Below are 25,590 nucleotides of genomic sequence, written 5' to 3'. Positions count from 1 at the left end.
TTCCCTTCCCCCCCGCTTGTTCCACTTGTTTTTAGTCAAAGCATTCTATTTTGCATTGAATTCTTCAGGTCGTAGGTCTTGCTTAGAGCAAAATACAATTAAATTTAGCTGGCAGTAAAACGAAGAGAAATGGAGGGAAAAGAGCTTGTAACTTTTTTTTTTTTCTTTCTCCTTAATGTTTCTAGTCCAGAATGAAGCCAATTAGTTCTCAGAAGATGCTTCTAAAAGCTGGTCCTAGAAACACCGAGCTAGTGTAGCCACAGATGTCAGGGAACAGCAATCGTTCATCATTTGCGCCCACTTTTAAGGTCGGTTTTTGGCTGCTTATGCAAAGGGGGAGCTGGGGGGCGGCCGCTTCTCGCAGGTAACTAGTGACGGGACCAGAGGGCACGGCCTCAGGTTGTGCCAGGAGAGGCTCGGGTTGGAAATAAGGAGACTATTTCTCCTCAGGGGGTGTGCGCGGTGCCGCAGCCCCGAGCTCCGCCTGTCCGACGCCCCCCCCCCGCCCCTTCTCCCCTCAGCGCCTCCAACGGCCGCGTCCCAACGGCCGCCCCGCCCCGCCCCGCGTCACGTGCGCGGCGTCACGTGCGGCGGGCCGATGGCGGCGGCGGCGCCGTTCAACGGCCGGCGGCGCCGGTGAGGCGGGAGGGCGGCGGCGTTGGCGCTGGCGTTGTCCGTGCTGCTGGTGATGGAGGTGTACATCCCCTCCTTCCGCCACGAGGAGAGCGAGCTGGAGCGGGGCTACACGGTGAGGGGGCCGGCGGGGCCCGCGGACCCCGGTTGGGCGTTTAAATCTCGCCGAGCCGTTAGCGCTAACGGCAGCGGGGGGGGGGGGGGGGTGTGTGTGTGTGGGGTGAGGGCGTTAACGGCCGCGCCGGCAAGGGGCGAGCTGCCTGAGCATCGGCCGGGGCCGCAGCGGGGCCGCGTCGCTGGAGCTCGCAGCGGTGACCGGGGAGCGGGCACGGGTCTGGCAGCGGCGAGGGGCGCGCAGCCGCCTGCAGCCTGCTGCGGCGCAGCCCAGACTTCGTAACTGAGGCGTTCCTCGTGTCGTTACTTGGCCTCTTCAGCCAGGGGTGTGAATTTCTGCGCTGCAGCCCGCTCAGAAGCGACCGCCGTGGGCAGCTGTACCAGAAGTCGTAGCTGAAGTTTCTCTGGGCCAGGCGCACTTGCGGGGAAGGCAGTAGAGGTCTGCTCTGAGCGTAGCACGGTGGTTTTCCGTTACGTCTCAAGGAGCTTGCTGACCGTACGTGAGCAGGGCTTACTCCCCTGTAATGGTAAATGTGCTGCTCTACTACGTAGTTTGGATAAGTGTTGTACCAGGGGCTGGAAATCACAGCCAGTGCAAGTGGGCATACCATAAGCCCTCCCTCCTGCAAAGCTGAGGTTGGTGAGACCTTACTGCTGCCCTGTGCTGTGCAGGAAGAGAAATTTACCTAAAAGGAAACAATAACAGCAATTATTTTGCATTGGAAAAAAAGGTGACTTCACTGGGAGACTTGGAAGCATGGGGTCAGTGTTCAGACCCCATCAGCTCTCATTTTTTGGGGGCCCGATGTAGGATTCATAGTCAGAGGCTATGGTTTTAGTAGATACTGTCCTAAAAAATGGGGGTTGCAGGGTATTGAAGACTTTCAGTGATGAAGTAGATGTTTCTCCAGTTCTGGGCTACCTGAGTCTGGTGAATTAGAAAAGATAGGTAAGAGGAGAAAGCGGCACTGTGAAGTGCTGACTCTCCTTGAAATGCAGCCTTCAAATTAAAGGGAATGGGTGACATTCTGGAGGATTACAAAGTTGATGAGTGAAGTACGTTTTTTCTATGAAATGAAATCATAGAATACCCCAAGTTGGAAGGGACCCATAAGGATCATCAAGTCCAACTCCTGGCACCATACAGGTCTACACAAAAATTTAGACCATATGACTGAGAGCACGGTCCAAACGCTTCTTGAACTTCTACGGACTTGGTGCCGTGACTACGTCCCTGAGGAGCCTGTTCCAGTGTGCAACCACCCTCTCAGTGAAGAACCTCTTCCTGATGTCCAGCCTGAACCTCCCCTGTCACAGCCTGACACCATTCCCGTGGGTCCTGTCACTGGTCACTAAAGAGAACAGATCGGCACCTGCCCCTCCACTCCCTCTCATGAGGAAGCTGCAGGTCGCTGTGAGGTCCCCCCTCAGCCTCCTCTTCTCCAGGCTGAACAGGCCCAGTGACCTCAGCCGCTCCTCATATGTCTTCCCCTCTAGGTCCCCAAGGGTATGGGTAATTCAATTGGTTGTCTTCCATCATCACCCTTATGTACAATATTAACCTCTAAAACAATATGGTGATGATCCTAGAAGTGCTTCTCAACCCAGTTGAACTTTTACCACTCTCTTTCCCACAAGTGCTGGTTTGCTCAGAATGACAGTGCTTTCAAACGTGGCTGAAACAAAGGGATGCCAGAGATGATGTGATTAATGCTGTAGAGGATGATGCAGGTTGGTGTGCATTGGTTCCCTGCCAGCCTGGTCATGTACCAGGAGGTCTCAGAGGGTGTCTTCTGTGCTGTGGTTGTCAGAGGCCATGACAGTGAAACGGTCTGAAAAGGTGTTTTCTTGAGGAGGGTGTTGTTGCTGGTTCTTGTTTCTAGAAGTGGTGATGGTGGTAACCTCCTGCGTGAAATGGCGGACTGTAAGGGACCCCTTTCTCTCTGCAGGTAACAGGACATGCTTCCTTGACATCTCCGGGCTTCTGGTTACTTCTTTGTCAGAACACAATGCGCTCATCCTGCCACCATCTCACTGCCTGGAAAGGAGAGATGGAAAGAGTGTTTGGCCTTTTCTGTAAGGAAGGTCGTTACCAACCGGCTGGCTTGCTTTCAGCTTGCTTTCCTGAAACCTGGTGGTTTTCTTTCTCTGCTTGGTACCACTAGGCAGCACTGGGAAGATGGCATAGTCAGAGACCTGTCAGGCACCAGCTGCAGGAGCAGAATGGAGTTCTGGAGAGGGTGAAGGTTACAGAAACTGGAAGCTGCTTCCCGGTTTCAAAGGGAAAACCAGGGAGAAATCAAGAAGTAGAAGGACCCAAGACCCAAGACCAAGTGGGGTCTTGGCCAATGAAAAGGTCAGGTCAGGAGAGAAAAGATTAGAAAGAAAAATGAGGTGAAATTCTGTAGTGCCACACTTCAGATAGTGCTCAGTCAACAAAGTAAATGGGGAGCTCACTCCCTTCTGTCTTTGTTTCAGGAGCTCAGCTTTACTAAAGTGCTCTTCTCAGATACAAAAGCCTAAAACTTTACACCTTCTCCTCCCCCTCAAAAAAATAATAAAAATAAAAAAAAAATCTTGAGTAAACTTGCACTTGTTCCAGTTTTGTTCAGGGCATATGTAAAACAGTGAAATACAGAATAAGGAAAATGTCTGTTTTCCTTGTGGACAACTAGATTTCATTGTCAGTTTAAATTGATGACACTACCTTCCAAACTATTGAGCCTGTGCTAATAAATGCAACAGTTGTTCATAATTTGGCAGTGAATGACCTTTAAATGTAGACGCTTACTAAGGATATCTCTAGGGAACAATTTAACTTCGAAATGACACCCATGTGTTCTTGTTATCATTTAAATATGCTCCCTTTGTCAATAACAGAATAATAAATACTAGTTAGATTTCTAACGTTGATTCTGATGCTAGGGAACTTGCTGAATAAATTAGTGTATGTTTGATTTATATTGACCAAAAATTTTTTACAGTGGTATATTGCAGGTCAAGGTGACATACATTTAAATGTGTTACAGAGCAGAGGGCATACTTGACTGACACATGTGCTTACTACGTTTTTAATTAACACTTCAATACTACTCCCAAAATTGCTCTTGGAGTTGCAAATGTTGTGGAAGCAAGATATGACCTGTAAGACAGTGAAGTGCCATAGATTTTTTTTTTTTGAAAGTATGTAGACTTTATCTTCACAGAAGCAGCAGTTTAATTACTAGGCTATACTCTTTGCTTATGAAGTATAAAATTGCACAGGCTTGAAGTTTGGTACAAATTATGTACTTCAGCATTCTTTCTTCTTAAAGCAGGTATGTACAGAGTCAAAAAGTGAAGCTGTTAGGTGTTCTTCCATAGGTAGCCCAAGACTAGGCCACTGTAGCAAGTGATAAAGGGGGAATATTTGTAAGTATTGTTGTTGTAAAGCGTGGAGTAATTATGTGAATGAGTTTACTTCAGAAACTTCAAGCATTACTATTCCAAGTCTTTTTCTGAACCTCTGGGCCATGTGAATTTGGTAGTTTAAAAAAATCAGAACTGGGTCTGCCTGCCTTGAGGAGGATACTGGTGAGGATGAAAACTTTGTTCTCACCGGTCTGGCTTGTGCAAGCTCACCAAGTGTTACTTTGAATCACAAATCCTTCTGAAAAGCAGCAACTCCAACCAAGTGCAAGGGAGATAAGTAGAAATGTTGGGTCTGTTGTTGCAAGTTAGATGCTCTTTTTGTCACAGTATCTAAACAAAGAGCTTTCAAATGTGGTGGTGTCTGTACAAGGGAGTCATGGCAGGTGTGTACACATATATTCTCTCTCCTACATCAGAAGAAGAGAATAAAGTTGATTTGAGAGATACCAATGATTCTGTAATGTCAGAAAAATGAGGTGGGAGACCATTGCTTTCTTCAGTTCCAGTGGAGGAGAATGAATTAGCAGATGATATAGAACCGATAATTTACGACAAAGATCAAAATTTATTTTTTGGTTAACTTGTGCATTTGGCAGAGCTGGTGATTAAATTTCTTTCCTCCAGTCAGTTTTCCTCTTGACAGACTTTGAGTCAGTGATATGAAACTGACTGCTTTGTGTGCAATGGGAACTTGAAGGGTATAAAGCAAGTCAAAAGATAATTTTGCAGTGCACTCAAAGGCAGCTAAGGCAGAAAAAAAAAGTAAAACCAAAGTGAAAAAACAGACCGATTGTGTACATAGCGATCAGTTAGAGTTGTTTCTGGTTTTGTGTTTGATCAGTTTGGGGATGTAGGCAGATATGACAGACATATAATTCCCATGATCTCTAATTGTTGTGCAATTGTTCAAAACCACTGATTCACAGTCACGAAAAGGGCCATGTCAGTGGAAAGGGCCGTGTAACATTTCTTAGAGCAAGAAATCACTCTCAATGTGCTCTTTAGGGAATTCAGCAGTAAAATAAAGAAGTAGCAGAATGATGACCTGTATCAATTTACCATCTGAAAGACCAAGAGTTGACACTTTCTGACAGGAAACCATAACTGCTAAGCATCCATTCCGCAGTTCTCTCACAAGATTACTAATTTGTGGTTTTGATGAGGAAGTTACATTTTCAGAAAGATAGGGGGTAGCAGAGCATTCAGACATGCGTCACAGTGAAGATGTATTTGAATTTCATTGAATCTCTGAGAGGTAGTAGTCACAAAACTTTGTTAATAACACAATGCTACCAGTGGAATTATTTCATCAGAGGGATTATTCATGCTTAACTGCTTGTGCTGGTGTTTTCTGTCTCTATAACATCAAGTTATGCTACTTGTAAAATCTTGTCAACAAAGATAGCGTTAATACGTTCTTCACTTCCCTGGAGGAGTGAGAATGTACCAGGCTTAGAAATCCAACATGAGGGAGGATGGAAATGGAATTACCATTTTTTATTATGGTAACACACATTTTAATTGGTCTTTGAACTTTTTAATGTCCAGTACAATTTATTTGAGGTTTAACTGTTAATTAGTTATCATTGTAATGTCATTTATTTTATTGGAATTTCAGTTTGTAATGATGCCATTTTTGGTAGGTGTCTGATGAGCCCTTAAAAAGTTGAAGATGTGGGTTTTTTTTTTTTTTTTTTTTTTGTCTAGAGCACTGACTAGGCTATTATATTAAGTAAGTTCATATTGAAGGAGCAGTTTTAGAAAACTGTATTTTTAATAATAGATATTTATTTTTACGATAACAGGAAATCCTACAAATTCTTCAAACCATTACAATTCAAAACTATCAGCTGGAAAACACTACCAGATAATCCATCCATTTATAAGTGATAATTTTTGCAGACTTTATGAGAATTTGAAAATAATTTGCATGAATACTTCGTTCTCAACCTATCTGTCTCCCTTTTTAAGTCCACTTTTGAAAGTTTAGTATAGTGGAATTTAAAGGGTAGCTTATGTGGAGGCTGAATATGCATTCAAATCTTAGTGGATCTTGAATAATGGTCTTTAAGTCTTGGTTGTTCTTGGAATACAGAAAAAAATAGGAAAGAAGTTGATGGAACTTTGTACTACAGCTTGGTGACCTGGTTGTGTTTCTTGCTCAATAGGCCACTGAGGACAAAGTTTAGCCAGCTTGGGCCCAGCTTTGCTGAGATGCAGAGAGGCGCGGAGAGGTGCATGTCCCCTGGCGTGCTGGGAAGGGGGAGACCCCAGCACAGGCAGCTGGCTGGCAGGGCGCTAGGAGGTGGGACCACAGTGCTGCCCCTCAGCCTGCTGGAAGTGCGCCTGTTCTGTGCCCCTGGGCAGGCTGCGAAGCAGTTACTGCATTTTGATCGTTCTTACTGTCAGCAGCCATCATTTTGCGTTATGGTTTTACAAGAATTGTAGGAGGATGTGTATCAACTTTTCATATTCACTTTTTGGTAAGCCTTAGATTTCTGTGGCTTGGGGCAGGCTAACATCGCGTTTTGTTAGGGTCCTCTGAAAGAGGATTTTGATGACAAAGCAGAAGTGTTGTCATCTACTTTGAAAGTGTCATTGCGTTCTTTATGGGAAATAAAAGGACTTCCTGATAACAAGTACCTTGTGGCTAAAACATGGATGCTCTCTTCCCTGGAATGGCATTTATTATTATTACTATTATTACTTCTACCTAAATACAATGCAACAAGCATTTCACATTTGGTAAACCAATAAATGTTGTGTGTTATGTTGTTTTAAATGAAGTTATATGGCACACTGCGGCAGTGCTTAGGTACCTCTGGGCGTTTGAATAAGATGGGAAAGAAAGAGCCTACAAGAAAGGGGCACCATCTGCGTTCCAGGTGCTCATCGAAACACCACTTTTCCTCCCATTCCTCCGCGGCAGGTGCGGTGAGAGCTCCCCCTCCTGTTCGTAACACTCTTCAGCCCTAGAAATGCATGTGTAGGAAATCTGTGAAGATGCTTTTGAGGCTGAAGCTGCCACCAGTGCGGGTAGGGTTGGTATTGTATCACAAATGACCCTCAAGCCTCCACAGCATCTTCCATTTAGTAGGTTATTTATTTGTGTATCACAGTGTTTGCAGGTCACAGTTAAGACCAGGGCCTCTAGGCAACAGTTAAACCGCGTGGTACAGAGAGTTTCAAAACTCATTCTTACCTAAACTGGTAATAGCTGATTCCTGATGAGATACTGTGAGAAGTAGCGTCTGTCCTTACCCTGCATCATTACTGCATTGCTATAGCATCGTTATTGCAAGACTACTCAATGCTTCAGTATAGTGAAAATGGTATGGGACTTCTGTGGTGGTCTTTTCTCCCACTAGTGTACCTTGAGAACTGTGAGATAAGAATTACTGATCTCCATTATTTTATTTTATGTATTCCTTGTCTCATCCTGCAATTGATTCACTTCTTAAAAATGGATTTTGTTTTTGTACAGGAGCAGAAGGTATTCATGTGTTGCAGTATTTCCAAACTGGAAAATAATGAAATCTAAAGTTTTCCTATCATCTCTTACATAAGGACAAAGAAAGTCTTGATTGTGGGGTGAAACAATCAATTGTTCAGCAGCAAATTTGTATTGATTACAGTGAACTGCTTTTATGAAAAGTGACCATACTTACCTCAGTGAACTGCCTTTACCTATGGCCTCACACTGGTCTCAGTTTCTTTGCATTTAGATTCCTGTCTTGTTACTTAGTGGTCAAGCTCTGTCCAGGAAGAGAACTACCTGGTCATGTGCCTTGCAGTCAAGCTGTGATGGTAATTACACTCTAACTTTCATGTTCTCTTGAGATGTGAAAACATAAGGAACATGTCTTCATTTTAATCATAAATTAAAGAACTAATAGATTTACAGGAATGTCAGAATGTTATAACAACATTTACTTTGCTTGAAACCTGTGAAGAAAAAACAAAATGTATTTGGAGTAGAATGCTATGTAACTGTAAAACAGATTTGGAGTTCAGTCCAATGCCATTATAGGATCAGAAAATGTATTAGCCTGTTGCTTTTCTTAGTTCTGCCAAATTTTAAGAAAAAATATGTTCTGCAGTGACATAAGCTACATGAAATTCCAAACTGTTCCATTTTTAAAAGTATGTTAGAGAACATTTAAAAGCTAAATTTTAATATATAAAAAAAAAATCCATTCTACCTCAAAAATACAAAGACCTAGCTTCTGTTTTTAAGTAATAATGAGAAAGTATAAAAGGACTGTAAAAAAAAAAAAAAATAAAAAGCATCCACTTTTGGTATTGAATAGAAAATATCAGAGGCTTTTCATTTTGCTGAGTGCTTAAAATATGGATGTGTGATGGGTAGCAAATCATTCTTTTTACCATTCACCGTGTTTTAAATCTGTTTTGACACAGATTACAAAACTCAAGTACAGATTACAAAGCTAAAGTGTGGCTGAGGATGCTATGTTTTTCCTGCTGTATTTTTCCTATACAGCACAATCTGGTTCTTTAATATTTTCAATTTTGCCTTCCCTTGGCAGAAATATTATGTCAGACTTGCAGGCTTTGTCATAAATTCTTCATACCAGTTAGGAAAAGGGAACAAATATTCTTCCCTTTTAAAACAGAACTTAATAAGAACTTACCAGGAGTGCTAGAAAGGGTAGTAATTGTCTTCTCTCAGATAAGACAATATTTATGTTGTCCTGAATTAGAGACAAAGTAGGATAATATATTTTAAGTTCATTGTTTTCAGTTAAGAAATCTTCTAACATTTTCTCTTTACCTTCCAGTGCATAATTTCTACCATATATGTATCCAAAAGTAAGTGTAAAGGGAGTATGTTGATAGGAATCATGAATAGTTTTAAGAATCGTTCTATTCCTACATGCATTTAATATTCATGTTTGAGTTTTTCCTTTACTACTAGATGGTTTGTGGCTAATTGCAGCTTTGGAAAATCTCTAAACCTAGTTCTAAGACTGAAAAGAAGGAGTAGCATCTGGTTTGTAACACAAAACCCTAAATTATAAGCCTGATTTTTGCACAGTCCATGGAAGAAGGAAGACGTTTTTTTCTGAAAGTTCAGTGTTCTGTAAACTAGGAAAAAGGTGACCAGATTTTAGTTGCCTAAGCCATGAATGCCACTGCTTCTCTGCTTCTTCTTCTGATCTTTTTTTTTTTTTTTTTTTTTTTGTGAATGCTATGAATGTCATTATTCTTCTTAAATTCAGTAGCCAAGATAATACTGCTAAAGCAAAACGTTTGATCTGCTTGAGTGTTTGAATAATACATTTTGTGAGCTGACACAGGAAAATACAGTTACTTTAGTTTAGAGATGCATTTGGTGTCTAGGTAAGAAGTGGCAATGTAGTGCACATTTAAAACTATTTTTTGCTACTCACCAACTAAATTGTCAAAAATTGCTGATTTGAAAGGGGGTAAAAACCTGCTTAAAGTAATCACAGATATAACTGTTATCTGTTAAGGGCTAAGAACTTAATGCCCCATTTCTCAAATGAGTTTTTGCAATAACGAGATAGCTGTATCACACTCCTAAGTGAAAAGCTCATGAACCTGCCTACATGGTTATTTCCAACCTCTACTGTGCTAACAAGCTCCCAAAGTTGTTGCTTATAAAAGTGGAAAATGGACCTGATAAAAATGTTTAGTCTGCAGGGCTGCATTTTATTTATCATATCGCAAAAGAACAATGTTTTGTTGCATCATGGTCAAAATAGAAGCGACCTTGCTTGTTCATGAGTGCTCAAAGCTTACAGATAAGAGGCAAAATAATAGAGTACAATAGAAAGAGTGTAGTGTAATTATTTGTGGCTTGTCAAGTGAAGCCCTCTCAGGCCCCAAGTGATTCAAATCTGGGAACTCTGCACAATTCTGTACACTAACCATAGCCAGCATCAGAGAAATCTAAGCCAGCTTCTCCGACAGTACTGAAATTGCATCAGTTTGTCATGCACTGAGCATGCCAGCTTCACACAATATCATTTGCTTGCAAATCGGCCTGGCCCCAACGCCCTGAGACACATTCTTTGGTATCTGACTCTTGGCCTGTGATTTGTCATGTCTCTAGTGCTATCGGCGTAAAGTAATTTTAATAGATTCTGATGGTTTGCCTGTGGAAGGTAAAGAATGCACTACAGATTGTGTCAGGTAGCTTTCTATGGCATGTAACGTGGCAGAGGCCCTCATGATGGTGATAGCCAAACGAAGAGTATGGAGAAATGAGAACCCTATTTTGAGTGGTATTTAATGCCCCCCTTCTCAACACCCTGCAGTGGACGTCTTTGCTAACTCAGCAGATACAAGAATTTGCAGCTTAACAATGCAACATTATTTGTGCTTAAGTGTTGTTTATGTGTCAAAGATACAGACAAAATTCAGTGGCTTTGTTTCTCCCTTTTGGGGAAAAAAGTGCTTCAAATGTAAAAATGTTAAGTGATTTCTATGGACTAAACTGTATATATTTGATTATTATTTTCTTGGTGTTTAACTCCGTTATTTGGAGCTTAAATACCCTCTAAATAAAATCACTGAATTTTTTAGCAATTATGTTCTTCAGTAGTGTTTTTTAAAAAAGAGAGAAAAACTTGTACAATTTCTGCCTAAATATATCTTATGTTAAATTACATAAATATACCTTTTAATATAGATTTCTGATTAATTTATTTGTAGATTTTAATTAGTTATCTGTGAATTGTTGGATAATTAGATCTTTGTTTACAGTAGTTTTCTTTCATTATGAAGTAAGTGTATGACATTTTTTTACTCTTTGTTTGACACCACTGAGATGAGATTATTTCACCATTGACAACTCTGATCTTTGCATCATTTTTTTTCAGCTGACTTCCTTAATTGATTACCACTTTGGTGTTGGAGCCTGCAGCATAGCTCTCCAGAATTCTGCTGACACCAATCGATTAATGTGAAGGTGTTAATGTTAGTGATTTCATCTAAGAAACATTCAAAACCATGTCAGTAATCTGTTCTTAAAAACTGCCAGATCATTGAATCTTGTTGTTTTGAACATGTTAGTTTGGGTTAACAAGAATTTCTCTGAAGTGTGGAAAAATATGTATTAGTTAGTCCTGTGGGAAGAGAAAATTTGTATTCCATTGTTGTACATCACTATGGCATACATGCACATACTTTAATATTTAACAGACTGTTTTAAAAAATGTTCTTATTAATATTCATGGTATCTCTGAGGAATTTATAAAAATGCCAGAGCACAATGCATTTCTTTTTCATTTTACCTAGGGAATTTCTGACAGCAATGTAACTCTGAGCACCCCGCTAGCAAGTCTATGCAAGTCAGCCACTTTCCTTTCCTCTTCAGCTTCCACATTTGCTTAGCAGTTTTGTTTAGCTAAGCTAAATGCTCAAATGAGCCTGCATTTTTTCACTCTCTGTTCTAAATATTTTCAGAAAAATACTATTGCATTATACAGTTCCTCAGAGAAACTCTGGGCTAGGGTCAGAACCCACTGTTGCTTTATTGTACATGAAAAGAAAGAAGGAAAAATTCTTTTCAAGCTTGAAGTAGACCAACTTTTGAAAATGTTTTGCTTTTATTCCTTGGTGGAGTTTTTTGTAGTATAGTTTCTATTGAAACTTACTGTACATTTTTGCATAGTGCTTAACTGAAGTGCTATACATGGATCACTAAAAGAGCTCTGCCATATTTTCTAGTTAAAAAATGCTGTCAGTTGTGGAAAGTACAAGTTAGTTGAGTCCAGTGCAGATGCTCTTAACATTTGAGTTTTATTTGTACTGTTGCAAGCTAAATGAGTTGTTGCTAAGCAAAGACCAAAGCCAAACCCCTTATATTTGCACAGGGGCAGAAGGTAGGCATGCATGCATACACACATGTTGTACATATGTGGCTACAGGTATTCAGAAGCACATGCGTATGCCAACACTGGAAAGATTTATTGAGCGTATTGCAGAGAGCTCTGTTTGTGGTCCTGTATGAGCTAATGTTTTAATGACATGGATGATGGGATAATGTCCGTATTTAAATTTGCCATCAACACAAAGGTGGAAGTAAGAGTGAACATGCTGGAGAACAAGAGTAGAATCAAAAATAAATTTGAATTGGAAATATTATTCAAGAAAGGAAAATAGGGTGCTAATTCAACAGGAACTGATGCCAACTGCTGATCTTAACAAATAATAATCAGTAACACAGCATAGGATCCAGCAGATCAGGTAACATGTCTTCTGAAGAGACGGGGTGCTTTTCCATCACAGGGTGGCCATGATGCTAATGTTAGCTGTACCCGCTGGGGTTTTGAAAGACGAATATGAGAAAGAGTAGTCCTTACCAATGCTGAGTGGAGTGTATACTAAGCTGGACACCCATGTCCAGACTTAAGTACTGCACTCTAAGAAGCATGGGAACTTGTGGGGAAGAGTGTCCATAAGAGAAAGCAATGTAGAAGGGCATATGACTATTACACTACTTTCTAGATTGATGATTGTTGTGAAGAATCAAATGCACCTTTTTTTTTTTTATGTGAAAGGAGAGAGCACTGGGCAGCAACTTTTTAGCAATCCTCAGTATAAAGGCTGTTAGAAAGACAAAGGAGGCAAATCAGCCTGCCTATTGAAGATGCTGTAATCCTCTGCTGGGCAGTTTCTTGTAATCTACAGCAGAAGTGAAAAAGATTTTTTTATGAAGTGGTGTTGAATAATGAAGGTACTGCAGCATGAGAGTAACTTTCAGAAGTAGAGTATGGAAACTCTGTCTGCATGAGGTTTAAATGTTTCTGTCAAGACTAAGAAGTATAGTTGGTCCTGCCTTGAGACAGCAGGGTGAGCTAGGTAACTCACAGAGATAGAGGACTAGAATAGATCTGCCTGAGGTTCTTCAGTATTGGGAGAGAATATGCAGAAAACTTGTGTAAGTAAATTCCTTGGAAGGTCTGAAGTAGAGCTGGCCATCTTCCAGCAAAGTCTTGTTAAAACTTATTTGTGTAAGCCTCTAGCAAAAACTCAGTAATTGTTCTTTGCATTATTTCAACAACTTTACCTCTATCCAGTCCCTAGCCTCTTATCACTTACAAATTCTGTGGCTTTCTACAGTTCCTGAGAGTTCACCTGGAGTAGCTCTGTTCTCTTCCCCTTGGAAATATTAGAGGTTCTCATAGTGGAATGGTCACTGAAAGAATCATGAGCTGCTGCCTCTCCAGGTAGAGAAGAAACATCTTTTATTTTCTTAGCCTTTTGCAAGGTCTTCCTGGAGGTAGTCATTCTTTCCGGTTCCCAAGTAGCATTAAATTTTGAGGCGAATGCAGTGATTGGGGCAGACTTGTCACACTAGATTATTTTTTGTGCATTGTTTAAACACTGCTAATACTCTTCAGTAAAGCATTTTGTTCAGTGTTTACACTGACCCCAGTGCTTATTTGTTTAGTACTTCAGCCTTATAAGCAGTGCAGAACTGGACCAAGTGTATCTCTTTCCATAACTGTACATGTACATAGCAATGAAGGGAGGTGCAGACTGGGGGGATCTGATTCTATAGGCTAGTGAAGAAGTGAAAAATATTTGGTTTGACTCTTACCTCGGTGTACCTCTTCCTGTATATAGTTTCTGCCATAAAATGCAAGCTCTTTAAATGTTTAAATTGCTAGATGGCTGGATTATGAAGAGATGCCTAGAGTGGTGTTTTACCTGTGAAGCAGAAAGCAGCACAGGGACAGGAATGGCAGGAGGGCTGATCAGAGCTCTAGTTGTCCATCCCTTTGTCCCTGCCCATGGCAGCGGGGTTGGAATTAGACAATCTTTAATGTCCCTTCCAACCCAAACCATTCTGTGATTCTCACCTGCCTGGTTTAAAAAAAAAAAAAAAAAAAAAGCATACAGGCAGGCTGTTATAAGAGGCGAAGGCCCTGCAGGAGCCTTTCCCAGAGTTAACACCTGAAAGCACAGATGTGTTCCACCCCAATCCTGTCTAATCTGAAGAGGCGTGAAGGCGGCTTATACGTTTCCTAATGACAGGAATCAAAGCACAAAGACCAAGCAGTTTGTGCCAGTTCCCATCAAGAGTTTTCAGGAGCTGATCAGAGACCTCTGTTTTAGAGACTAACAGAATATTCCAGGGGGATTTGTGTAGTGGCTGTTGTTGCTGTGTTACCTACCTGCAGAGTTTACTGAAGATAATGGCTAATCTTGTATTTAGTTAATGCATTAAGTACCTGTTTTTTGCTTTGTGGCTATGCTCTTCCTTGCCATTGTGGACTTTGGTGCTTAAAGATTAGTGCTATCGTCTTTGCCTGACATTTCTTACGTGGTGCCTGCTAGTGTATACCTTGCCTGTGGCCTAATGAAGGAGCCACTATGTAATGAATTTCTGGAAAGTTCTTATGTGCTTGGTCCTATGTTTGCTCTGTTGAGCCCTAACACTCTCTGTTGCATCTCAGACCATATGTTTTGCCAGAAGTCACAGGCAGAGCAAGGCAATAAAGCAGTGCTATGCCACCTGCCATTCCAGTTCCCTTCTGCTGCTCTTAGACACATCCACAGGTTGCTTAGCTTCATTTTATTCTCAATGTCTGTAATTCATTTATTGTTTATGTCTAGGTGTAGCTTTTTACCTTTAACACCAAGAAAACAACCAAAAATCTTCTGCAGTTCCTGCAAGACTAATACTTTAAAAAAGAAGTCTTGGTGCAAAATAGCTGTGCAGTAGTATGGCGATGTGCTTCTGGCCTGAGCACTAAATAAGCCCCTTGTGTTTCACTGCTGTCCTTGCATAGTGGGTGTTTGGTGCTGACTGAATTAGAAATCCTTAGTACACAAGGATCAGAGTTATTAACAAAGAAGGTGACTAAGATGAAAGATCTTTATTCCTGGTAGCTCATACAACCAATTTCTGTATTTCTCAAGGGAACAGGGTGAGATTATGGGGGACGGTGTGTTAAGTAGGCAATAAGAGTCAACGTTTACTCAGGTCCAGGTTGCGCAATTTTTATGACAGAAGCCCCTTTCTGCCTCCTGCATTATAACAGCTTTTAATTCTTATTCTGTAGACAGTGAAACATGATTCCATTTACAAATCATCAGCAGATTTGCGGAGGAGCATTGGGGACTGATTGATCAATTTATCAGGGGAGGCAAGTGAGTAGCCAGGCAATTTGTGTAGTGGCTGACAGCCTTTGACTGGAGGCCTCAACGCTGGATCATCGAGGCACTTAACTAGAATAATGAAGTATTAATTATTTTTTTCTTAAGAACAGTTTCAGCACAAGCTTATTTGGAGAGATCCTTTGGACACTCAAATCTGCACAAGAGACATTACGTTACTTTCTACTACCATAAAGAGGGAGTAATGGTTTTTAATAGGCTTATGCCCCTTCTGTTAGTGCAAACAGCTTGAAAACAGTCACTTTTCTGATGTAACACAAAGCTACAGACTCCCTGTTTCACCAAGAAGACTACAGGGGACAGAGGTTTTGAAAATTTAAGTTCTTCAACTTTTTGACAGGTTGTGGATAGTACCAGGCTCACCTCAGGCTAAACTTCTAACAGTGCTTGGCCCTCTTGAGATCCGTCTCTTAGGTTTATCTCAAAGCTGAGAACATGATTTTCTCCTGCCCTGGCAACTCCTCTGAACACTTTTGACACTCTTTTTGGAGACACCTGAATGGCAGAACTGCACAGGTTTGGTAAACCATTTCCTAGAGAAGCTTTCTGCCAGATTTACTTCTTGGTATCACAAATTGGATGTCTGGAATTAGCAGATGTTTCTGAAGTTTTTTGAATTAAGTGTTTCAGTGTTATTTCCACGTTCACAAAAGATGACTTTATTTTCAAATACAATTTCAAATCTCAATTTTATTTTCAAATACAAATTCAAATACAAGTAATATTACTTGTATTTGATTTCTGTGAAGAGTTGGCATAGTCCAGTAAGGATACAGTAGAAAAAATGGTGATAAGGAAGTTGGTAATGCTTGGTTCAATTCAGGTTTTACATGCCACTTGTCAGGCCTGGGATCAAATATGATGAGCAAGGCAGACCACGACAGCATTGGAGCACTTGCTCACTGAACGGCACCAAGATCATGAGAAATAAGTTTTTTAATTATCTCTGAGGCATTAAGCACTAAGGGATTGATTAAATTATACGTTATTTCTTGATGTTCATGTCTTTGGAGTGCATGGCTTTTAACCTCGGTGTTATTTTGTTTCTTTCAACATAATATTGTCTAAATTTTATACTTTCACAGGGGATGTTGTAGGACTCTGTGTATTTCAGTGGAAATAATTGCAAAGTTCACTGTTTGGTTTTGAAAAAAATGTCAAGTTACAGTTGTCTTAAATATTTCATAGCATGTCATTGTTGTTTTTTTCTTATATTCTTCTTTGTGTAACATTGTAAATATTTAAGTATGGCTCCCAAAAATAAAATCTCTATAACATGTGGAGATCCTGTTGAAGACCCTAGGGATTTGGTGTGCTAAATTAGCACTGGCTGAATGCATTTCAAAAACAACTTTGGACTGTAATTGTTCACTTCAACAGCCTTGAGTGGTCAGAAATGAAGAGTCAGGGTGTAGGCTAGACTGCACATGACCACTGAGAGTTCAGATGTCCAGACTTTGCCCCCAGGTTCCAGCTACCCCTGAGCATCTGGAACTAGTGGTGTTTTTTGTGAGCTCCTGGTATGAACAAGTCTTGTGCAGCTGTGGGCTGAGTTGGTTTAGATGCAGTAGAAATTTTCAGTAGCTACGGAATATCCCTCTTAATTTGCAGGGATTTTTAAGCAGGGAGAGAATGTTGAATTTTTGTCTGTTAAGCTTTCTGAGCAAAGGTTTCCTTTAGGAGTGGCAATTAACATTGCTTTCTAGAACTAGATTCTTGGAATGAATACTGGCTGAAATGAAGTCAAAAGCAAATGTTCCTCTTGTTTGGTCAATCTCCTGCATGCTTTATGTTGTAACTATATGTGTGTGTGTTATTAAAAAGCTTGATGGTCAAAGAAATGCACGGAGAATTCATGTTTAGTGTAAGCTTTACTGTTTCCAAGTTGGTTTTCAGCCTAGCTGGGTAATGACTTCACACAGTGTGTGTCTAATATAGAATTTGTTTTTTAAAAAGTGAACATTCAGCACTTCAATTAAACAAACATTTTAAGACTTCGTTTAAATTAATAAATGATATATATTAAGCGATACGTGTGCCGTTGATTAGGTGATCAATGTCAGAGCACGTTATTGGTCATCTGGCTTATTAGATAGTTGTGTATGAAACCAGATAGTATTTAGACTAATAATTAGATAATTCCATGAATTTGTGTGTTATGTATTATATAAACAGTAGCAAAATTAGTCTGATTCATGGGGGCTTATTGTAGTAATTACTATTCATGTGTAATTGGGAAAGCATGGTAAGTATATGTTTTTCTCATTTAAAAACTGGTAGACTGGAGTTTGTTTCTCCTAGATTTTTATAGAATTTTGGGGGGAAACATTTAAACTCTTAATAATAATGTCTGTCAGCCACAGAAACAGGTATATGGTAAGCATTCTTTACAAGCCCTCTGCTTGTTTATTTTGTTACTTATATTAAAAGGAGGAATTAATTTTTAAGAGTCCATAGGATGACTGGACTATTTTTGCCTCTGAATTATTACTATCACCCATTCTGTAACTTGAATGAAATATGTAAATTCTTTACCTGATGTTTGCCCCTGTAAATTAGGGCAGATTCATTCCCAGGAGTGATGGTTTCTTTCATTTTTTATCTTTGTTCGGGTGCCTAGCAGACCGGTAGGGGTCACTCTATGTATGCATTGAATATAGCAAGTATGTAAGTCACTTTAATTACTTTTTTTTTAATTGCATATGCTAACATACTTGAAAACAATAAATTCTAGAGAAGAATTGTACTTGTTATTTATTATATGATTCTATTATACTTGGGTTGGGACTGTCTGTACCAAACATAAAGAACATTTCATAACATTTCATGTCATAACATTCAAATGCAAGTCATGACATGCTTTTTAACACTTCATAAGCTAACTGCGAAATGTTGCACATGCCAGATACTGGATGTCTAACTTGATACAGCTTCAGAGTTGACTTTGAGAGTGTCAATCTTCACGTCTTGAAGAAAAGCTGAATAGTTTGAAAGCAGCTCTGCTTGGAGCTGCTGCACTTCCGTTCCCTAAAATTCTGAAAAGAGGCTGGTAAAGTCTGGTGAGACAGATCAATGGACTGCATAAATGCTTCAGTGATGTTTTCTTGTATTTCACTCAAAAAGTGAACTTTAAGGCCATTTTTGACAAGTTCTGTGGAAAGATACCAGGCACGTTTTTCCTTCTGAAGTGTGTATCTCTAAAGAGAAATAGATGGCTGATAATATCCTGCCCAAGTCTGGTGGTTAATCATGCAACTAGTTGATAATCAATGTGGTCACATCAAACCAATATATGAGATCCATCTGTTTCTAGTTTTTCTGTAATGGCAACATTGAGAAATATCCCTCTTCCTTCCATAAAATCTATATCTAAAGATTTGAAATATTTTCTGTATAAGGGTGAATAGGGATGAAATAATATGAACAACCTGATCTTCTCATAAATCAAGCGTTTATCAAGTTTTAAGTGAAATAGGAAGACTAAGATTTGTTGTTTGTATTACTTACTGGAATTTCTTAATGAGGGATACATTGTACATAATTATATGGAGCTAGCTTGTCTTTTAATTTTCATGTCCTCTACCTATTCTCTTTTTCCAGACTTATTGCAGTAGTTTCTGTACGTGCATTATTCTGTGCCACAGTCGTGCCAGTAGGTGCTTACATGTGTTATCTTGAGCCTTATCTCCGTGTTGAAGCCAGAAGGAATCTTCATCTTAAATGGTCTGTGAAGAAATTCTAGTTTTCCAGGAAAATCACCCCAGTGAGTTCCAAAACTCACTCTCAGTTCCTGGATTTGGGCAGGTCACAGTGGTCTGGCAATTTGCTTCACAAAAGCATAAAGAACCTCGTGGAGTTGGTAGAAATTGAGATAAAGAGTAAGAACATCTTTTTACTTTTCTCTGGAACAATAATCCTCGTAACTCCTGTCTGTCAGGATTAAACTGGTTAATTTCTGTAATACTTGTACAACAGGAGATGGGAGCAGAAAGAGATAGGAGAGTATGAAGGGGTAGCATTGCTTGTTTTTCTTTGCCTGATGAAGTATGTTTAAATTGATTGATAAGCAGTATCTGAAAACTTGTGCTGATCACTTTCAAATGCATTCCACCCTGACAACAGAACCAAAGGTCTGCATAAGCATCATCTCTTTCCATAATTTGGCTGAAATTTTAGTGCTTTTGGTAATTTGTGCATTACAATGAGGGATATCTTTGCTTCTTCCTTTCCTTAACTGTCTTCCCTTTTCCAGGCATTATATAGCATTGAGGCGTGGTGTAAACAAAGTGGTAGAAAAGAACATCATTCTTTACATTGCATTTTTATTCTACAAAACTGGTATTTTGGTTGATAAAGCATTCTAAGGAGTGATATCTCACAAGCACAGAAATATTTTCAAATGACTCATAAATATTTGATTAGCGTAGAATAAAAATGTATCAATTCTGTAACAAAATGCTATGACCAGCTTTTCAGCAACTGTTACTTGAATTAGTAAGACTAGTTCAACTTCACAGTAAGAATTTTGAAGTGTAGCATGAGATTGCTTTTTCCTTCTTGTAATGTTTGTTCACTGCATCTCCAGTGAAGCCATCATAGCTCAAAGGAATGACAGGTTTTCTTGTTTCCACCTGCCCCCAAGTATACTGGTTGTTCTGGTCATTTAAGCTTAACATTTTAACACCTTTACTCCATCAGAACTGGTCTTTGAAACAAAAACCCACTGTCATTTTCATTTCAAACACTATTGACTTTCATTATGTTTATCAAAAAATAAGAAGATTGAATATTTCTGCCTCTGCGGCATACATAGTGATATTCTGCAGTGGTTCATGTTAATGCTATGTTGATGGCATGCTGGAAACTGAGGTTATTAGTTTCAGTTACACAATTCTAACAGTTACAGTTGTACGTACTACTAAACCTGACTTACACATGATTTATACTGATGGTTAATGATAATTGAGTAGTGATAATTAGGAGAGTAATGTATGCTCTTTTAATAGGAATATTTTGTTAGAGCAAATGATTGATTATATTACTTCTTTCAGTTGCAATTCTTTCTCCAAAAAAACCTATCCATTCCAAGGATTGAAATAAGGTTTTCTTTAAGAGTTCAGGGGTCCAACAAAAATTAGTAGCATGACAAAATATCAGCATACTGAATTATACTTCAAACAACTTGATGAACCAGATAACCAGGAAAACAAAGTCATTTTGCTTCTTTATCCATGTTAGAAATATTATCATCTCTCTCTAAAATATACCCAAAGAATGTTTTTTGAAGTATTTTGACAAGAGCACCAAATGAGTGTGTTTGGAACCAGAAATTGTTTCCAGGATCCTGGAAGGATAAAAATCACACAGAATCACACAGAATTTCTAGGTTGGAGGAGACCTCAAGATCATCGAGTCCAACCTCTACCTAACGCTAACAATCCCCACTAAACCATATCCCTAAGCTCTACGTCTAAATATTTTTTTAATTATTTTATAAATAAATATTTTTAAAATATTTTACCACTTTACTGATTGCAGCAATGTTGCTATGGTTTTAAATGAATGTGTTATTCTTTTGCTTTACCTGGTTTTCTACACACATAAGTTTTGGTTATATTCAGGCTTTTTTTCTTCAGTCACAGCTGTCGTTATATGCCTTTTTTAAAAATTTGATTTGATTTTCAGGTGTATGTGTATACCCACTTAACTTAAAAAAAAATAAAAAAAAGTAAAAACAAACAAACAAACAAAACAAACAAAAAGAATCCCAAACAGTAATAGAACTGAGTGTTGACAACGTGGAAGCCACCCACCAGGGAGGAGAGATCTTCCTACATCATACAGTAGAAAATGTTATACTGGTGTTAGATGTTACTGCTTGTGCCCTGTACGGAAGACAAATCAGTAATTTTGGCAAGGAACAGAGTAATGTTGAAGCTGGAAGAAGGAGCGAAAAAAACAAACATGGAAGTACACCGCAGAAGCTGTTGCAGAGCCTCAAGAAATATGTGCCTTCAGTGTAAAGATGGGACCTTCTCTGAGTGGCATGTTTTGCAATGGAAAGATACGATTGTGATACATGTTGTAGTGACTAATGCTTTGGGATTCAAAACAGCAGAGAGAACTGTAAATTACTGTAAATTAGCAAACATTTTAAGTGTTTGTGACCACATGCACATGTTTTCTTAGTCTTTCAGGATTCCTTTTTAAAACGTTAGGTTCTTGGCTTATTGTAAACCTTTTTAAAGACAACAGCCTATGGCATTAAAATCTATACTTTTCCACTAACAAAGAAAGATGCCTCTGATGCATAATGAATCCAAGTATTAGTTTTTCCTTTGACTTTGACTTTAACTCTATTGAGTTTATCCAGGAAAACAAAAGTCATTGCTTCAGCTTAGTGTGCCTGTCTGGAAAGAAGTGATGATACTGCTACAGGCATGCTTTGAGCAATGGCTTGGGCATTTACCCAGTTCATATATCCCTGTCATAAAGAGTCAGTTTCTGTTCTTTTGAAGTCAGATGCAGTGATGTAGGCTTTCTGTGAATCATTCACGGGGAAGAAAAAGTCTTCTGTCTCTTCTGAAACAGAAACATGCCTGTGATGGATGTTTTCCTGTAATAAAATAAAGGAATATTAAAGTAATGTCCTAAATATGAACAAATCATTTAGATTATTGCATGCTGCAGTTAGGAGCTGGTAATTGCTTTAGAAAAATAAGAGCTGGATCTAAAAGGAATTAAGTTGTAGCTATCACATGTGAAAGTTGGTGTATGCTATCTAAAGACTGAAATAGCAAAGTGTGTTTATTGTAATTCTCTTTCAAATTCTGCATGTCCTCATGTATCCATATGTCAACAGCCTGTCATACAGTCTGTGTTTCCAGTCCTATTAGCTCCTACTCTATTACTGTAGAAATACATAGCTTCTTGCTTTTCCTGAGAGAACTCTCTCCAAGGTACGTCGAGCAAAAGTTGGGAATAAATACTAAGTAGTGTATCCCTGATTTTCAGGGCAACTCAAAGTAAATTACTGAATGAAAAGAGTTGTTTCTTGTGTTTTGTACAGATAGTTTGTACTTCAAATAAAACAGACAGTTCTAGATCCAGGGTTAATTTTCTTTTTTTTTATAATTGGTTATGAATTCCTGCCATCATCAGTATCAGTGTCAAGGCTTTGAGCCCAGATATTTATGTGTATCAGACAACTGAGATGAAGAGAATTTCCTGTTTTCTGTATAAGCACAATGTACAAGAACCAGACTTGGAAAGGACAAAATGTAATTTGTCTGCAACTTCTTGTCTAAAGATATTCTTCCTGATAATTTTAGACTTCTTATGAATAAAAGTTTATGTTGTAGAGGATTTTATGGCAGAAATGCAGAAAACGTCCTTGTCTCTTTTTTCTTTGTTTTAAAAAAAAAAAAAAAGGCACTGCTAAAATAAGCTTCTTAAATATACATAAAATATCATCCTATCTATGCTGTCCATTGTCTGAAATGCTTCCTCTTCCCAACAACTTCAAGAAGATTACAGAGTTTGCTTTTTAGACGTTTGGCATCACATATATTGACGGTGACTGTTTTTTTTTTTTCTTTCATTTTCCCCTTAGATCTATACATATTAAATATGTTTGGTTTTGTGTATGTGCAAACAAATGCTGACAGGTAACCATAGTATCTGAAATGGCGGAATTACTCTTAGGGCTATGCAGAACCAACTGTGTGAAGATGTTGAAGGTATATTTGAAAACCACTTGGTAAGATTAAGTCTTTGATTTCATTTTTCTGAGTCATTGTAAATATCAGCTTCAGGGATGAAATGTTCAGTTACAGGTAATGCACATTGAAATTCTTACTAATTTACAGTGAGATCAATTCACCTTCTTTGGGGTGGGGGGGGACACAGGCAAAAAAGGTATTGTGCCAGGGTTAATAGAATAAATTGTCTTGCAGTTGCTGGGGGGGGTGTTTATCCCCTTTTGAGAAGAAACTGGGAAGTTTCATTACAGCAGGACAAGTAGTTGCTTGCTACCTGAAATTTGATCCAAAATTAGCCAGTCTCCAAAAATCTTAGCTTACCCCAAGACTTTTTTCAGTATCAAAGCAAAATTCTTCTAGATTGTTTGCAGTAAGTGTGTTACAAGAACACCAAGAAAAGAAGACTCTTCTAACTGTTAGTATTTTTGTCTGACAAAAGTTTCAGTGATTCAACAGAGGTGAAAATAGCAGGACTGTTGCCATCTTTTCAGTTTGTTTATATGTGGCATATGGGATTGTCCATGTTGTTTCTACTAAGAAATAGCAGAAGATATACTAATTTACAATATTCAGTTGCATTTCTCTGATATTTTTAAAGCATAGATTTCTTTAGCTATGTAGGACATGGATTTAGTCAACCTTTGGTCTCATGCTGCTTGTCTAAGTCAAGGGAAATGCCTTCTCTGAGAGCTGAGTCTTTTATCTCTTCCCTTTTGAAATGGAAAGAATTTTATGAGTGTCTGAGGTGGCCAATAGTTTTGTTTTGAATCTGAAAACTGTTTTAAATTATAAGTAGCTAAATTATGTGCATGTCTTAACTCCTCAGGCTGAGCAACGCTTACTAGTCGTGAAGAGTGACTCTTGGACCATCTTTTTCCCCTCCGGATTTACTTCTATGTTTCAAAGGCTTACTTGCTTCTTTCTACTCTAACATGAAGAGCAAGATTTTCTGAGGTCTGTTCTGTTGTCAGTGCACCCCTAGAGTTTTATGATTTAAAGTTATTCAGTTAACATGCTGGCTTTTTTGAGTCTTTTCTGTTTACTTTGTGCTAAGACTACTTTGAATCTTTCATTTAGACTGCTAATATAAACATAGATTCTGTAAGGAATGGGTATGTAGTTACATCCTTGCAGGTTGCTATTTGGAAAATGAGCTTACACTGACATGGTTTTCTATTCAAGGTAACAAAAAGAGGAAAGTAATAAAATTAAGAAAATGAATGTTTTAGCTTTAGGACAGTGGGTATGGAGAGATGCTGCCCAAGAACTCTTCAGCATTAAAATCAATACAGTTTGAAAGACTCTCATACAAGTTGATATAATAACCTCTGAAATACTAATGATCAGTTATCACTTCCATTGGGAAGCTGTACCAGTCCCAAGCACAAAAATGGTCATTTAAAATGTCTTTACTAAGCAGTACAGAATTCTACAGAAGTAAATCTTGAGTAGTTCTAGCTCCCTAAATGGTAATTCCATCTTTTTTTAAAAGGTCAGCTCAATTAGATTTTGGCAAGATTGAGTCTTCAGTGTCTCTTAGTATATTCATCAGGACACATTGGCTGGTAGTTTGCAAGTGTTCATGAACAAATCAGGTTAGTAATACATTGGTACCAGTACAAATAGATTGTCCTCATCACCACATAGACGAAACACTCATGAGAACTGCAATTCTTTAAGCACTAGTGGCATGATATAATGAAGTTGTATTCCATTAAGCACTTGTATACAAGGGAGCAAAATGTCATCACCTGAGTGTGGCTGCATTTCTGTGATACAACCTCATCTGTTCCGTCAACTAGTTTTGCTCTGATCAATAAGCAGTTTTCTGTGGCCTTTCACTACTGTCAGATGTCATTGAATGATGTAAATGCACGTCAGAAACTAGAAACTTGACAGCTCACCTAGACTAAAGAGAGAAGTGCGGGAGGTGGTGTACTGAATAGACAGAAATGACAGCTGATGTCTGCTGTGTATAAATGATTTGGTATCGCTGCAGACAAGACTTTTCATTTTCCATAAGCATGCAACAAAATGCTTGTGGCTTGTACATGAGTCAATCATTCAAAAAGACTGAAGAGGAAAAAAAAGGGCTTTTTGTATCACAGGACACAATGTTTAAATGGTCCACTTACAAGTTACTTCTATTTTATTCTTGTCTTTTGACACTAAGTCTTGGGTCCTAACTCTGATAAAAGAAAGGAAGGTTAAATAAGTGATGAAATTTTTCTCCTGGACAGTATGCTGTGGAGAAAATCTCTAGTCACAGTGACATACTCTTCCGTCAAAGAATTCACTTCCATCAGAGAATTCAGGTTTTTGTTACTGAACTACAAGATCAAAAACTTGAGGGTGTTTTTGTGTTGTGTTGGGTTTTTGTTTGGTTGTTTTTATTTGGTGGTGGTGGTGTTTTGTTTTTGTTTAAATTTTGAAATGTTTTTGAAGTAGTTTTCAAAACTGACAGTAGAGTAGTAATGAAAATAGATATGTACCACCA

General features: G+C 38.9%; 1 protein-coding gene across 1 annotated transcript in view; it reads left to right on the top strand.

Annotated features, from left to right (window-relative positions):
- Nucleotides 1-591: 591 nt before the first annotated feature.
- SNX24 (sorting nexin 24) overlaps nt 592-25,590 on the top strand; it is a 93,699-nt gene continuing 68,700 nt past the window's right edge. The window contains exon 1 of the mRNA XM_084305733.1: nt 592-748. Within this exon, the coding sequence (XP_084161859.1) occupies nt 689-748 (60 nt within the window). The 5' untranslated portion in view covers nt 592-688. The remainder of the gene's footprint in view (nt 749-25,590) is intronic.

This window comes from Netta rufina, assembly GCF_964035555.1.
Source record: "Netta rufina genome assembly, chromosome: Z".
Classification (NCBI taxonomy): Eukaryota; Metazoa; Chordata; class Aves; order Anseriformes; family Anatidae; genus Netta; species Netta rufina.
The sequence above is the reverse complement of the archived record's forward strand: the minus strand, read 5'-3'. Positions and strand labels throughout refer to the sequence as shown.